This window comes from Pogona vitticeps, chromosome 1 (genome assembly GCF_051106095.1).
Source record: "Pogona vitticeps strain Pit_001003342236 chromosome 1, PviZW2.1, whole genome shotgun sequence".
Taxonomy (NCBI): domain Eukaryota; kingdom Metazoa; phylum Chordata; class Lepidosauria; order Squamata; family Agamidae; genus Pogona; species Pogona vitticeps.
Genome location: NC_135783.1, coordinates 68,818,873 through 68,834,753, shown reverse-complemented (window position 1 = coordinate 68,834,753; position 15,881 = coordinate 68,818,873). Strand labels below are relative to the sequence as shown.

The 15,881-nt window shown below is 41.6% G+C and overlaps 1 protein-coding gene across 2 annotated transcripts in view; it reads left to right on the top strand.

Annotated features, from left to right (window-relative positions):
- The first annotated feature begins 8,617 nt into the window (after positions 1 to 8,617).
- Positions 8,618 to 15,881, top strand: part of IGF2R (insulin like growth factor 2 receptor) — an 86,058-nt gene continuing 78,794 nt past the window's right edge. For both annotated transcript variants that reach the window (XM_020809104.3, XM_020809112.3), the window contains exon 1: positions 8,618 to 8,943. In XM_020809104.3, the coding sequence (XP_020664763.3) occupies positions 8,774 to 8,943 (170 nt within the window). In that variant the 5' untranslated portion in view covers positions 8,618 to 8,773. The remainder of the gene's footprint in view (positions 8,944 to 15,881) is intronic.

The window sequence follows — 15,881 nt, the reverse complement described above, 5'->3', positions numbered from 1 at the left end:
CTATTTGGAACTCTGTCCTGCCAGGTGATACCAAAAATCCGTCGGAGGCAACGCATATGGAAGGTGTTCAGCTTCCTCTCCTGCCGGGCACAAAGTGTCCAGGACTCACTGCAGTACAGGAGTGTGCTCAGGACACAGGCTCTATAGACCTGGATCTTGGTATGTGTTGTCAGTTTCCTATTGAGCCATACTCTCTTTGTGAGTCTAGAGAACATGGTAGCTGCTTTCCCAGTGCGTTTATCCAGCTCGACATCTAGAGAGAGGGTGTCAGAGATGGTTGAGCCAACGTACACAAAGTCATGAACAACCTCCAATTCTTGTGTGGAGATGGTAATAGAGCGAGGTGAGTCCACACCCTGGCCCATGACTTGTGTTTTCTTCAGGCTGATTGTTAGTCCAAAGTCTTGGCAGGCCTTGCTGAAACGATTCATGAGTTGTTGGAGGTCTTCAGCAGAGTGGGCAACAATGGCTGCATCGTCTGCAAAGAGGAAGTCCCGCATGCATTTTAGTTGGACTTTGGTCTTCGCTCTCAATCTAGAGAGATTAAAGAGCTCTCCATCTGATCTAGTCCGGAGATAGACACCTTCTGTTGCACTTCCAAAGGCATGCAACTACACTGATAAATAATGATCTTATTTTCCAATAAGTACATGATATAAAAATCAACGCAGATCAGCCTGGAGTCTGTTCCCTCCCCCTCTTCCACAGTTTTTTCTTCCACTGCAGGGGCTTCTACTTTTTTGGAATCAAATGTATTTACATCACTTGAACTGATGTGGAGGGCTTTGTAGTTTTTATATTTAAAGCCATTCCAGCAGACACCAGAAACAGTGAAAGTGGCAGGGTAGCCGAAAAACTGGCTGCTGTTTGAATCTTGTCCTCCTTAGGCCCGGTGCCTGGGTCTGCTTTCATCTTCCCTTTCCATTCTGTTCTATTCTGTCCATTTGTTTCTTTTTTCTTTTTAAAGGCTTGCTAATCTAGTACTGCTCCTGCCAACCTAGCAGTTCGAAAGCATGTAAATACAAGTAGATAAATAGGTACCACCTCGGTGGGAAGGTAACGGCGTTCCGTGTCAAGTTGCGCTGGCCACATGACCACGGAAACTGTCTTTGGACAAACACTGGCTCTATGGCTTGGAAATGGGGATGAGCACCTCGCCCTAGAGTTGGACACGACTGGACTAAACATCAAGCGGAACCTTTACCTTTGCCTAATCTAGTACTGAGGTAGCTGGTCAACTAAAAATAAAAGAAAAGAGTGAAGAACTGAGAGAGAGGGAGAGAGGAGGATGTTTTAAGGCAGCTCAGCTCTAACCAGGCCTCTTGCAAATCTGAATGGTCAGAGCAGATTTATCCTGACAAGCTGGAAACAAGGCTGAAATGAAAATGTCCTCCTCTCTCTCTGCTGATTCCTCACATTTCCCCTTCTTTTGGCACCAAGCTGTTCTAGCATTTGGGCAGCAAGAATGAAATGGAATTGGGAAGGGAAGAGGGAAACAAGTAGACCCAGGCATCAGGTGTGGGCAGGAGAGGACTCAAATGGTAAATAACCTGCAAACAAGACTCATTTCCTCCCCTCTCTCTGCTGACTCCTGTGTGGTTCATTTCAGCCAACTGTGTGGTTGGCTGAAGTGAATTAACCCTCAGAAACATGACTTCAACATCAGATTCATTTGCATTGTTCTTGTTATGTATCCACATTCTGAGTCACAGCCTCCAGGCCTTTGCTTAGTCACCACTTTCACCTATGGTAACTTTGGTCCCGGGGGGGGGCGGCGGTGGCAATAATATTATGGACTGGCCCAGCTCCTTAATGTCTTCCAACCATACCCTGGTGTGTGATGCTCGTGAATGCTTTCTATGCCCAAAAACTTCTCCACTCCTTTTAACAGTTAAATCTGAGATCAGCTTCAAGCAATGCTTGCTTGTTCCAAGTGGACAGCAGCATTTAGGGAAATCTCAAATCTAGTTTTGTTTTTAGTGGATATTGATTTAATATATGATATGCTCCTGATTTATTCCTCTGTTTTTACTTCAAAAGAATTCAGATTTGCTCTGTTTCCCTTTACTAGGATTCACAATGACAATGTTTGGGAGCATCATTGTAGAAATGTTATACAGTACAGTACATGTATATTGTCAGAATATTGCCACCAAGTGGCAACGGTAATAATATAATTATACAGTATTTCAGAGCTGGAGGAGGGAGTAACTGTACTCATCTGCTGCAACAAAACAAGTGTCTTGTGGTAGCTTAGACAAACAAGATTTATTTGATATAACCTTCATGGACGACTGCCCAGTCAGAATCAGAATCTTAGGGAGCTTTTGTCTCAAGAAAGGAAATTAGAGAACTTAAAATGTATTTCCTTATTGTATCCTGAACTGCAAACCCCTTTTAACAAGAGAGCTCAAACCTACTAAATATAGCAGATAGATCCAGTGCCAGAGGCTCTGTGCCTCCTTATAGAGTGCATGGGTGGAAGAGTGTTGTTCCACCAATGCCCTGCTTCTGGATTTCCCACAGGTGTCTGGTTAACAAATGTGGAAACACAGATCTGGATTAAATATGTCTCTGTTCTGGTGAAGCCATTCCTTACCTTTTGGGATTTAACCTATTGCTAAAACTCAAGCCCTCTTCTTTGAGAAGGCACACTCAGCTCTGCCCAATGAACACAGAATAAATGAAAGTGAAAATCACAGAGAGAAAAGCACAGTCAGCCCCTCTACTCCCAAATGGTGGACGTGGCACCAACATGAAAGAGTTTACGTCTAAGATGAATGAGGGTTTCTGAGGACTACCATAATTGAAAGGGAAATACCCTTGGAGGGGACTTTACATCAGTACTTGTTCAGAAGATCTCTGTTAAAATGTCCATATTCTGAGCTGTGTGTATAAAGAGGGAGTGCAAAACAATATACTGAATGCTACGAGTTCTTAGATTTACTCTTATTGATAATATTGAAGACAAATGACAAGAACTAAACAAGATGCTTTCAGATGCTCATAGTTCTACAGAGATCTTGGAAACTGAATAGCATTTAGCTGATCTCCTAGAGCAGTGATGGCAAACCTTTTTGGCCTGAGTGCCCAAACTGAAAAAGAAAAGAAAAGAAAAAAAAAAACCAATAACCAGCGGGTGGTGGGCCACAACAGTGGAACTGGAAGTAGTGGCGGAAGGGGGAATCCCGGGCATGGAGGTGCCTCGAGACTCCACTCCGGATCCGCCGCTAGTGCCAGCTGCTCCAGATCCTGGCCCGCCACCTGTTGAAGCGCCAGCACCGCAGCTGCAGCTGCCTCCGCAGGTCTGACTGTGTGTGTGGGGAGTAGCAATCCAGATGTGTCCGCCGAAAGGGCTCTGCGTGCCAGCTGTGGCACACGTGCCACAGGATCGTCATCGCTGTCCTAGAGTCTAAACTGACTTGTAAATTGTGTAGTCAATGGAAAATAATGTGACTATGACTGTCCCAATTCTGGAGGATCTTTTCACCCTCTAGCCATAGTGGGGTTTGGGTCTGTATCACATTACAACAGCAATTCAAGTTGGGGGGTAGGAGAGACATACATGTGTCACACTAGAAAAGATGAATGAAAGAAGATTGCATTTCATAAAAGAAATCACAGCAATGTTATTGGTAGGAAAAAATGGGGCAACACCTTGTTGCATGGGTGAAACACAATTTAGAAACTGGTAAATTAAAATAATTTTAATAATTCGTGTTGAATAGATGCAGAGAATATAACAACAATATTTATTTATTTAAAATATTTTTATTTTACCTTTCTCATTAAAAAGGACACAAGGCAGCTTATAACATTAAAAGACAATATTTAAAGCTAAAAGCAATTGATTCTACAAAGGTGGCCTGCATCATTCAAAAACAATATTGAAAGCTAAAAACAGTAAGTTTACAAATACTAAAAAGGATCAAACAAATACCACTCTGAGAAATGTTAAACAAAAGTAACACCAAAACACATTTAAAACAGTAAAGTACAACCATCAATTAAAAAGCCTGACTGAGACAGGCAGTTACTGAGAGAAAGCTTGCCTGAAGAGAAAGATCTTTCTCTGCTTGCAGAAGGACAGCAAAGATGGGGCCAACTTGGTCTCCAGTGGAAGGGAGTTCCAAAGTTTAGGAGCAGCAACAGAGAAGGTGCTCTCCTGTGTCCCCTCCAAATGCACCTGAGAAGGTGGTGGGACTGAGAGAATTATTTTAATCATCTATATACTACATAGAGTGTGAGGTCAGTGGCACATTCTTATTTATTTATTTATTTACAATATTTTTTAGCCACACCATTACCAGTGTAACATAACATAACATTGTTATGTTACACTTGCTTTTAAAATGGCATGGGCAACCCTTTAAAGAATCACAGTCCTCACAGAAATAAAGTAGCAAATAAATTGGTTTTCTTATTGCCCAAAAGGTTACATACCTGTTCTCAGAACAGAGCAGCAGAAACAGACAGACCTTGAAAAACCAGAACGTTTTTTTGAAAATTTCTACCAGGAGGAAGTAGTACATAAAAAATACACATGAATCCAGAGAGTGACATATCTACCCTGCTACTATTCAACCTCTGCAGAAAATGGGAAAGCAAATCCATTAGACAAAAACTGGAACGGAAAAATGTAAACTCAAGGTCCACACTTCCCAATTCATCATCATGTCACCATGGCTAAATCACTCCTTTTCAATGTTTTCCCATTTATAACTGATATAATAAGAAATGACTGTGTGGGTCTGAAGTATTTGTTCCTCACTCTAATAGTCTAACATCTCCACCATGCTAGTACTGTCACTTTGGACATTTCTCACCAGAATTTGTATGATCTTGCCATCCTTCAAGACATCAGCAGTTATCTGATTTGTGGTCAGAAATACCACTTTTGCCGACAACTCCTAGAAATCTTGAGCCTATGGGGCTCAGAAATTCTAACTGCTGTATTTTTTTAAGAACAAGGTGTTTTTTTTTCAAGTTCTATGACTGGCACATATCAAATAAGCCCAGAGCTTGGAAATAATGCATTAAAATTAGTTTTTTTTTTACAGTTAACAATACTTTTCTCACTTTCCCCATCAAACTAAAGAAGCACCCACTTATCTAACTTTTTAAAAATATTGTTTTAAAATCAATGCAAATTCATTTTCCATCTGATGAAATACTGATTTATCACTATGCCTGTGTGTCCACAGCTCATCTTAATGTTCTGAAATAAGATCCAATTCATTACTCAATATTTGTCAGGATATAATCCCAAATTACCAGGGCATGAACATGCAGATATATCTCTTTTGCTGATGACTTTTCAGGAAAGTCCTTTTTCCCTTGTTATGCTTCTAGTCAGCCAGTGCTTTGATCTGTTAGAACATGGTAATTTTTTTAACCTTGTATGTTAGGATAGGAAAGTTGAGATCCCACCAGTTCTGAACATCAGATTAATTGATTCTGATGTTCCCTGGGCAATCTGTCTGCTTCATGCTCTTGTGTTGGAAGGGAGAGATACCATGGAGTACTGTATGTATTTAAATCTTTCATTGTTGAAAATATTATATAATATTAAACATTAATTGGGGAGTGATAGTATGGAAGCAATTTCAGAACTGCCATGCTCCCTGACAAAGACTGACAGTAACCATCTCTTCAACGCTCCACACCCCACAAATAAGATTAATTTATAGCCTACTATTTTGAAGGGAATTAACCTGTAGTCAGTTAATGGCTTGTTCTTCCTTCTAGGTAAAAAAAGTATTTGCAAAACTTAACATCTGTGTCAGTCAGTGCATCCCTTCCATGGAGGGTCTGACTGAAACCATTGATTTTCATTATTTTCACAACCCTCAAGCCAGGGGAAAAGGTGCTATGAAAGATTCATTGCTCTAGCCACACCAAATGAAGCAAAGCAACATGGGGTTGGGGGTGTTCTGGCAGCCATCCTACAGCTTTTTTGTAATTCCTATTTTCCTCATAATATAAAGAAATGTTGCAGCCACCTCTCACCCTAGCTTGAAACTCAGTTCTGCCCCCAATATGTAGCCCCAAGATCAGCCTTTATCATCAAACAATTTGTTTCAGGATCAAGCCTTTGGAACCAGGTGTCCTAGAAACAGCTGTTCTTAGCTGAACTAGTTTCAGGATCAGGCCTGTTCCACAGGTAAGTAATTTTAGGATTGAAACCATTGTCTGTATAAGTACATCTAGCATCTGAAGCTGGAATACAGCCTGGTTGCCTTCTTTAGTCACCTCTGCAGTAAAATTTATTTGTTTGTTGAATGTGTCTAGCAGGTCACTAGAGACTGGAGAAATGTGAGGAAGAAAAATCTCCAACAATCAAACAACTGATGTTATTTCAGATGTTTCCTGTTCTACAGCTCCTATCTTCTTCAGTTTAAAAATCTACAGTGGACCCTCGACTTACAGACGGCTCGACTTACAGACTTCTCTGGCTGCAAAATTTAGATTCGACTTGCAGCCGGCGAATCGACTTACAGACCAGAAAAAAACCAAAATGGAACAAAAATAGAATAAAAACTGCCAGTTATGGGATTAATCGGTTTTCAATGCATTGTAGGTCAATGGAGATTCGACCTACAGACTTTTCAACTTGCAGCCACCATTCCAATACGGATTAATTCCCTAAGTAGAGGGTCCACTGTAATAACAATAAAGTCTCATTATGTTCCACTTCATTGGCTAGGGCTGATGTTAGCCAAAGTCCAGCTACCTCTGAAATCCACAGGGTCCCCAATTCTGTTGGTAGTTCAAAATTTCTGAGCACTCCTTGCCAGCACCACAATAATTCATGTGGGGAACATGGAAGGAACCTCCCTAAAGAATGTGAAGATTGTGAGCACACTCGGTATCTCCTAGGCAGTGACAGCACCATTTCCTCCCACCTTGGAAATGCTTCTGACACAGGGTAGTAGTTCATATAATGGAAAACACAGTAGTATTCCAGTATCTGTTCTCTATCATTGTATATGCATTGGATCAATACATGCACAGTTAACATGGGGGCCTGTGACAGCATGTTGTTTTATGACTGGTAAGGAAGGGTGATACTACAGATGATGTGTCAGTGAGATTTTTCCCCTCTATGCTTTCTGTATCTTGTACTATTAAGTTTTCTCTAATGTCTATGCTGGAAGTGCACAAAACCTCAAGTAACAACACGTTTATATGAAAATAATTTCTATCATTTTTAATCATTTCTTCCTAGGAAAGTACATACTGCATTTTTCTTTGCTTATGGCACTACAAAACAGCACCAACAAACTAGTTTTCTAGTTCACATTCAGTAGGTCTTCTTTAAAACAACACACCTTTGCTCTTTAAAGGCCATCTAATCATTTAACCTTTATTTAAACAATAGTATGACTACCTTTTATGGATCACATGTTTGTCACGAGCATTGACTTCAAAACATACTGATTTCTATTGTCTGTTTCACAATTTTCTTGCAAGACAAATTGAGATTTTTAAGCAATTTGCAAATTAAGGGTCTATTTTATACACCCTTAATTTGCAAATTAAGGCTGTTTTTATGCACCATCAAATCTGGTGGAGCTTACTTCCAAGTAAATATTGACAAGACTGAGTTTGCATGCCCCATACAAATTAGCTGTAACAATTAATAGTCAATGTATCATTTTGAAAACTGAAATCAACAGCTTGAGTCACTTTTTAAAAAAGCAATATTCCTCTAACTATACAAGTTTTACATTAAAGGCTTGAGTGCTTCCAGCATTCAATACATGACATCATCTACTATAAATGTCTGCTTCCAGAGTCATGGAATATAGAAAAATACTTTTGAGTACTGTATTTGCACAGGATTTTCCCTAGGCTGTGTTGGGGCAGCTTTTTCTAATCACCCCCACAGTTCTAGCTACTTTTCCACATAGAAGTGTAAAACTGGCTTCCAAGCAGTCACTAAAACCTTGTAGACTGATTCAGGAGCAGGGCTGGCTCTTCTAGCATGTGGTCTTGAAGTAGCAGCCGTCACAAAAGGGCATCAAATTAATAGTTAATTCACTGTCGCTGTATTATTCCTTCTGGGGTCAGGAGAGCTCCTTGTGGGCTTTTCTCCCTCAGATGATAAAGCAGACTGATTGGGTCCTGCGAAGTGTGTATTATGAAGAGATGTTTCCTTCTGCCATGAAAAGTTTTGGCTCGGCCCTGCTTCCAAATGAGCCGCCCAAATGGCCTCATGCATCGTTAACACGTGTAGCTACCAGTAACTGGGCCTCTGGGGCTTGACGCTAGACTGCAGAAGATATTCACATGTGCCTCTTTTCGCCCTGCAACATCAAGGGACGAGACGATCTGCACCTGTGAACAAGGAGATCTCCCCGCCCCAATAGTCGGGGTAACTGCCGACGAACTATTTGTCAACCCAGCTGCCCTGCCAGGCCCAAGTGGCCAAAGGGTGACTAATCGAGCGCTGCACAACTGAGCCTCGTTCAAGAAGAGCGGTCGAGCTCTCTCTTCGGGATCAAGCCACCTCGCGGCTGGATCAGTAGCCAATCAGCTTCGGCCTCCCCAACACCTCAACCCCCCCCCCACGACGCCAGGAGGCGCCCTTCCTCACGCCCCGCCTCACATGATTGCCGCCACGTGACGGGCGCGGCGCGGGTCACATGAGAGGCGCGGGGTTGTGGTGCGGAAGGAGTCACATGATCCCGTTCCGAGCTCGCGCTTGTTTCCTCTTCCTTGCTCGGTTATGTCAATGGAGTAACCTCTGAGTTTCTTTTCGCCCGCCGCCATGAGACGCCCCGCTTGCGCCCCTCTTGGCGGGGCGCCCCCGCCGCGGCCGGCCGGGCCTGGGGCTCTGCGCTGGCTGCCGTTGCTCTTCCTGCTGTTCCCGAGTCCGGAGGGAGGCAGCTTCGCCTCCGGGGCGGCCCAGAGCAGCTTTAATTACCGGGACCTGTGCGGGTGAGTGCTGGTCCTGCTTTGGCACACCTGGGGAAAGCCCGTGCGGTGAGGCGCTGGGCCTCGTCGACGTCCTGAAATCACAAAGATGTCTCTGTTTAGAGACACGGTGATGGCTTTTGCCGAATTTTAAACTCTCCAGGCAGAGACCGAATTATTTCTGTCTGGGTTGCTCTGTGCAGCGCCTGGCACGCAGTTCGCAGGCGTTAATGTGTGCAAGGAGCGCTAAACGAGGACTGTCCCGGGCCCCCTCTTGATTATAGCGAGGCGTGTAATGTTTACTTCACCAGGGAACTCTGTGTGTTAAAAAAATTTCTGCCGCGTCTGTCACAGCTGTTCTGTTGAGTGAGTATGTGTGTGTGTGTGTGTCTGAAGAAAATTGCCTTTGGGACCTCATCGCAGGTCTGTTTGGGAGGCGAAGCTGTGGTTTTTTTTTTTTTAAAGCCAGTTGCTGATCGGACGTTATCAGGAGAAAGCCAGAGTTTATTTTAGCATATGGCTTGTGCAAAATATACAGTACTGCCATAGAGAACTTGAGAAGTGACTTCGTGGAAAAAGAGCTCTGCAGAGAATTTGACTGAGGTGTCCTTGGGTACAACTATTGGAGCAATATCAAGTAAAAACAAGAAAAATGAAAAGTAATGAAGAAAAAAACATTGTGCCACTTTAAAGACTTACTGCTGTATTTTATGGTGTAGCTTGGAGCAGTGTATTTGATTCTTAAAGGGAGAGGTCATGGCCTCCTTCCATGACTTCTGTTAACATAGTTTTAATTCCTAGTCAGTCTTCCTTTAAATTTTGTTTAACCACAAGATGTTACACTTTTTCAATAAATGGTTTTCAATAAACCTTAAACAGGTTTAGGACCTTGGTACCTATCAGAAAGCCTGCTCCTAGCCAGATCTGTCCGTAATACCTGTTCTTCATGGGCAGGGCAGTTGAGGGCCTTGACCCGGAAGGAGGCCCCGAGGGAAAGAACAAGAAACTGGGCCTTCTCAGTGGTTGCCCCCTCCCCCCCGGCCTATGGAACAACCTGCCTATTTAGATCAGCTTGGCACCCTCGCTGGACGGGTTCAAAAGAGCATTGAAGACCTGGCTCTTCCACCAGGCTTTCCGAGAGCATTAAGATCTTGGCCTCCCTTTTACCATCCTTTTTGCCATCCTCTCCATCACCCCTTTTTACCACCTTCATTACCATCTGTTTTAATTCATCCTATTTTGTTATATATTAATTTATTTTTCATTGTGTTTTAATATTGTTGCTGATGTTGTTAGCTGCCCAGGGTGGCCTGGTTGCCAGATGGTGCAACTAACAACAGTATCAGCAACAATATTAAATTCAATAAATAAATATTTGAATAAAATTTCCTTTTGGAAAATATTGTTGCAGAACAACACTTAGTTGCTCAAGTATGGCTTTCCTCCGTGGAATAGGTGCAATTAATTCTTTATTTTTATGTCACTTGTTGAATAGGTTGGACCCTGTTACATCAAAAGGATTGCGTATGCCTAATATAATGTATGTAGTTGCAAATCTAAGTAGCAGGATGAACCTGTTCTCTTACTAGTTTAAGAAGATGAGAGGTTAAATCAGCTGTCTAATACCTGTTGTTTCCTCTTTTTGATGAAATAATACATGGCACAAAGGTTCAGTTCACAAAGATCTTTGGGAACGAGCAGTCAGCAATTAGCATTTTATTATATACAAATGTAAAAAGCTGAACCTATATGCCAGCGATGGTGAGCCTGTGCCACAGCTGTCACACAGAGCCCTCTCTGCGGGCATGCGAGCCATAAGTTGGCAGATCATTACTCCCCCCCCCCCCCGCAGTCAAACCTGAGGAAGCAGCTGCAGCCACGTGCTGGCACACTCACAGGTAGCAGGCCAAGATTTATTTTATTTATTTATTTGATTTATACCCCGCCTATCTGGACTACCAGTCCACTCTAGGCGGCTTCCAATACAAAAATGAACAATAAAACACAGGCAAGTGTATACTAATTCAATAACAAGTACAATAAAATAAAAAAATATAGGGAAAGTAAGAGAAAGAAAAAATAAAGAAAAAGATAAATAAATTAAGAATTGGCTGGAGGGAAGGCCTGAATAAACAACCATGTTTTTAATTGGGTTTTTAATTGGATCTGAAGAAACTGGAGCTGGCAGTGGATCCAGAGTGAGATCTCAGGCACCTCCATGCCCAGGATTCCCCCTTCCACCACCACTTCTGCTTCCACCTGCTGTTTTTTTTCTTTTGAGTTTGCAGTCAGATAATTGTTCCATTTAGCTTATTCTCTATGCTGATTGGGAGCAGGTCTCTAGAGTTTGAGATAAGGCTTTCATCCAGCCTTCCATAGAGATATGAGGAAACCTTTGAATGCAGAACATGGGCTTGACTGCTCAACTGTGATCCTTTCTAATCGGCAGTATTCTGTACTCAGAATAGTCTAAAATACATTGATGTCTTATGTAAGAGTGTTATGTCTCATTGCTAAGCAAAGCAGCAATACTTATTATAGTATTTCTGTATGATCTTGGGTCATGAGGTTGTATACATAAGACATTATATCAATATTCTGTGCATGAAGCAAGAGAAGGTTGTCAAAGGTTTTCTACTTAAGTGGTATAATCCAGTGGTTCTTAACCTTTGTTACTCAGGTGTTTTTGAACTGCAACTCCCAGAAACCCCAGCCAGCAGAGCTGATGGTGAAGGTTTCTGGGAGTTGCAGTCCAAAAACATCGGAGTAACAAAGGTTAAGAACCAGTGGTATAATCCAGGAAAGTATCAGAGAAACTACACCCTGTAACATGGAGGGAGATCACTGGAGTCTTCTATTATTCCTGCAGTAATAATTGCCTTGCTTTACAAAGACTGTAAATGAAATATATAGGTGTACTTTTAGCAGATACTGATTCAACTGATTTGCATTAGCATCTTATGGTGATACCATTGTATCCATACTAAGGCTGTACCTGAAGCTAATGCAACCTAAATTTTTAGCTTTCTATTTCATTTTTCCTGACCACAAATACCCTCCCTTTCTCACTCATATTCTCCCCACTGAGCATCTTTTTTAAAACCCACCCACTGTGAATGAACTATAAATCTTAGGGATCACACCCTGACCCAGAGGTATGAAACATGTGGTCCTCTAGCTGTTGTTGGACTGCAACCCCCATCAGCTCCAACAGCATTATGCCCAGTATGTTGTGGGCAGTGGTAGTGTGACTGAAAGAATAACACTTGTGTAAGGTTGTGTGTTGTATTCATGGTTGTGGGGAGATTTGAGCTCCCCCCCAACATTATCTTTTAATCCCTATGCTATACTGTAATCTACTTCAGTTTAGCAGGGAGAATTCTGAGTTACAAAAGTGGGAAATAATTATTCTTCTGCCTGAGAGGAAAGAAGGCATGTTGAGTAATCATGGTGATTTATTGGATTAACACCTTAAGTTAAAAATTTATTTACAATCCAAATATATTTGACCAAAACTCTCCAGGAGGTGAACTTATTCTTATATATAACAGTACATTCTGGGTCAGTGAACACAACTTCAAACAGTAGTTCAATGTATGAATGAGATGTGCGTTACCTGAAGATAGTTTATCAAAAGGGTAATGTTCCATTTTTCTAACTGCTAAAATCATTCCATGTATTTCATAGCATTCAGCCCTTGTCATCATACTAAGTAGAATGTAACCCTATTATATATTCATTTAAATGCCTGCGAACGTGGGGACATTAATTAATGCAGCAATATGCAGTTTGTGGCCTTTGGGTTCTCACTGGATTACTGCCCTTGTCGGCTGTAGCTAGTATAACCAATTGGAAAACCTGGTGGAAGTTTCAGTCTGACATTTGAACGGCCACAAGTTGCCTGGACTAGAGGTTTACTAAAACCTAACTGAGTTCAGGAGAATGTTGACATGTCAGAAACCTGCTGCTTATCTTTTAAAATCAACAGCGATTCATTTTTAGTAGCAACAATGTTTTAATTAGATTATATAGAATGCATTTGTGGTAATAGGGGCCATTGGTAGTAGGGGCATTCTTCAAAGCATCAGTTTTACAAAAACTATCTGCAGTACATTAGTTAACGTGTAGAGCCTCCCTGTTAGTGGCAGCATGAATGTATAGTTATATTGAGGTGCAGAGGTTACATAAACAATTGTATAAGCTGAAGAAACTTGAAACTTTCTGAAGGGTTGCTTCTAGTCCAGGAATTGTAACTGGTTTGAATGCTAGCTTACAAGGGAATGGTGATTATCATCAATGTTGATAATTGTTGTCAGTAGTTAAGGGTAATTAACTGTTATGTTTGCAGCAGTGCCCAGAGCAGAGTTTATGTTGATTCATGTTTCTGTCCTTTCATGGTCTGCCAGTATTCAACTTCATCTCATTGTATCTGCAAAAGGGAGAGGGAACACATGAATTGTGACTTTAATAGTTTCTCATTGTTGGCTGTGCTGGCAAGGAATGATGAGAGCTGAACTCAAAAAAGACCCAGGGGATCACACATTTCCCAAACCAGTCTGCTCTGTAGAATATGTCCAGCTAAAGGTTGTATATCCTTGAAGTTTACTCTTCTTTTCTCCACCCTTGTCCCCCTGTAATTAATAATAGTTATGTCATCATTTAATAAAATGCACAATGTATTCTGATCACATAATTCTGCTGACTTCTGTCTGACTGCTGGTTTTCTATATGATGAAGCTGTATGGGAGAGCAATAGTTAATGTGTGCCTTAGTTTATGCTCTGAAGTAGTTAGTGTTGGCAAATATTGACTGCTGTAGGTCTTTGATTGTGATATTCTGTGGTGCTATAGATGGCTGAAGAATTGGTTGTGACTAGGAGTTGTTGTTCCTTTATTTTTTGAGCTTAATGTTTTTTTCTAGAATGTAAATGTAGGTTGATCTTGGTATTCCCAGGATGAAAGCCAAACAAGAACTGATCAGCAAATGACTTGCTTACATTATTTGGAAGTTATAATTTACTTATTTATTTAAAAAGTTGTTGCTTTCACTGTTTCTCAGTAGCAAAGATTCACTACTTACTGTAAGTACTGTGGCAAATAGGAATAGGACGTTTGTATTTTTTGGACTTCATGCTTCAGAATTCCCAAGAGCTCTGTCAGCTGGAATTCGGGGGGGGGGGCTTTAACCAAGAAATTAAAATCTTTACAGGAGGCGTTTTTAGTTAAATGCAGTTGGTGAATGAAGGTTCTGGCAGCCATTTGCTGCCTGTAAGGAAGAAATAAGAAATGGCTGGGAGGGGCTGACCTCCATAAGAGCTCCAAGAGATTAGGGAATGGGTGATTTTTTGAGAGGCATTCTGTACTTCATGGCCTGAGAGACAAGCAGTCTGATAATCTCTTGGGCCCTCTATGGAGCTTTAGCCCTTCCCAGCTGCTTCCTTCTTCTCACAGGTGGGTAATGGCTACCAGACCTTTCATTCTCCAAATGTTTAAATGAAAACTTCTATGAAGACTTCAATTTCTAGGCTACAGAATTCTGGCTGCGGAAATTCCTGGTGAGTTTTCAAGACCAAAGGCCAAGAAATACAAACCTCCTGTGCCTAGCGGCAAATGCTACCATTTTTTATGAACATGGTAAGGCCTGGGCATTTTCTTGATTTTGAAACTGAAAAGGAGAGGTCTTGTCCCTTCACAATTCTGTTATACTTCTGAGATGCCAACCATTTTCTTAAGCTGGGAGCTGGAGAGGGATGTAGCATTAGAAGTATTTGAAGGGTGTTTTGCAATTGCTCAGGTACTCCTTCCACTTACTCCCCAGCCCTCTCTCCAGTTCCTAGCTGGGGAGGGTTCCCAAATTTTGGAGAGACAGTGAACAAAAGACCAGAGGCACACCTGCTCTGTATTGGGAGTGGGTGGGTTCTGGATTGTGAATTACAACTCTTTTTTTGCCAGAGTCAGGCAAAATTTGTGGACCCCTGGCGATAGCAGTTAGCGAATCATAACTAGCACAAGACCTGTCAATGTTTAAAGTATGTTTGTTCTAATAAAATTAAGATTAAAATACTTGGTCAGTATTTGATTGGCCAGTTGATTAGATCTTCTGGAGACTGCTCTAATTCAACTGTAAAAGTAGTACTACAGTGGGGTCTTGACTTGAGAACTTAATCCGTATTGGAAGGCGGTTTTCAAGTCAAAAAGTTCTCAGGTCAAATCTGCATTTCCCATAGGAATGCATTGAAAACCATTTGATCCGTATCTGCTCTTTTCCGGCCATAGAAACTAATGGGAAGCTATTTTGCCTTTGACCACTAGAGGGGGATATTTTGTTTCTTTTTTTCTTAGGTCAAGAAAGGTTCAGGGAAGGCAGGGAAAATACAGTCCAGGCAGTACAAGTACCAGGCAGTCCGAAGACTGTCTCCCAATCCACTCTCTAAACGCTGGGAGGAGTGAGGAAGCAGACAGGCACCCTTTTCACTGGCCAACAGTTAACGGAAAGTTCACATTTTGCACTTTCCCTGCCTCCCACGTGGGTTTTTTTTCCAGTTCTTAACTCAAATCTAAGTATGTAAGTCAAGTCAATATTTTCCTATGAGAGCGGTTCTTAAGTCAAAATGTTCTTAACTCGAGCCGTTCTTAAGTCAAGACCCCACTGTAGTCAGATGGAAATAGGTAAGCCATGGCCTAGTGTATACTTACAGAATTTAATAGCCCTTACTTCCTTTTGCCTGGCTTTGTACCTCCTACACAACAAATATGTTCCAGTTGACTGACAACCACATGATTCATAACTGAAAACTGGAGAGAGCTTTAAGCACATTGTTCTTGAAATATTTGATTTGCTTTTGTTTTAACTCTTTTCTAAATTTGTATCTGACATGGTGGCGCTGTGGGTTAAACCGCTGAAGCCTCTGCTGCAAGGTCAGAAGACCTGCAGTCGTAAGATTGAATCCACGTGATAGAATG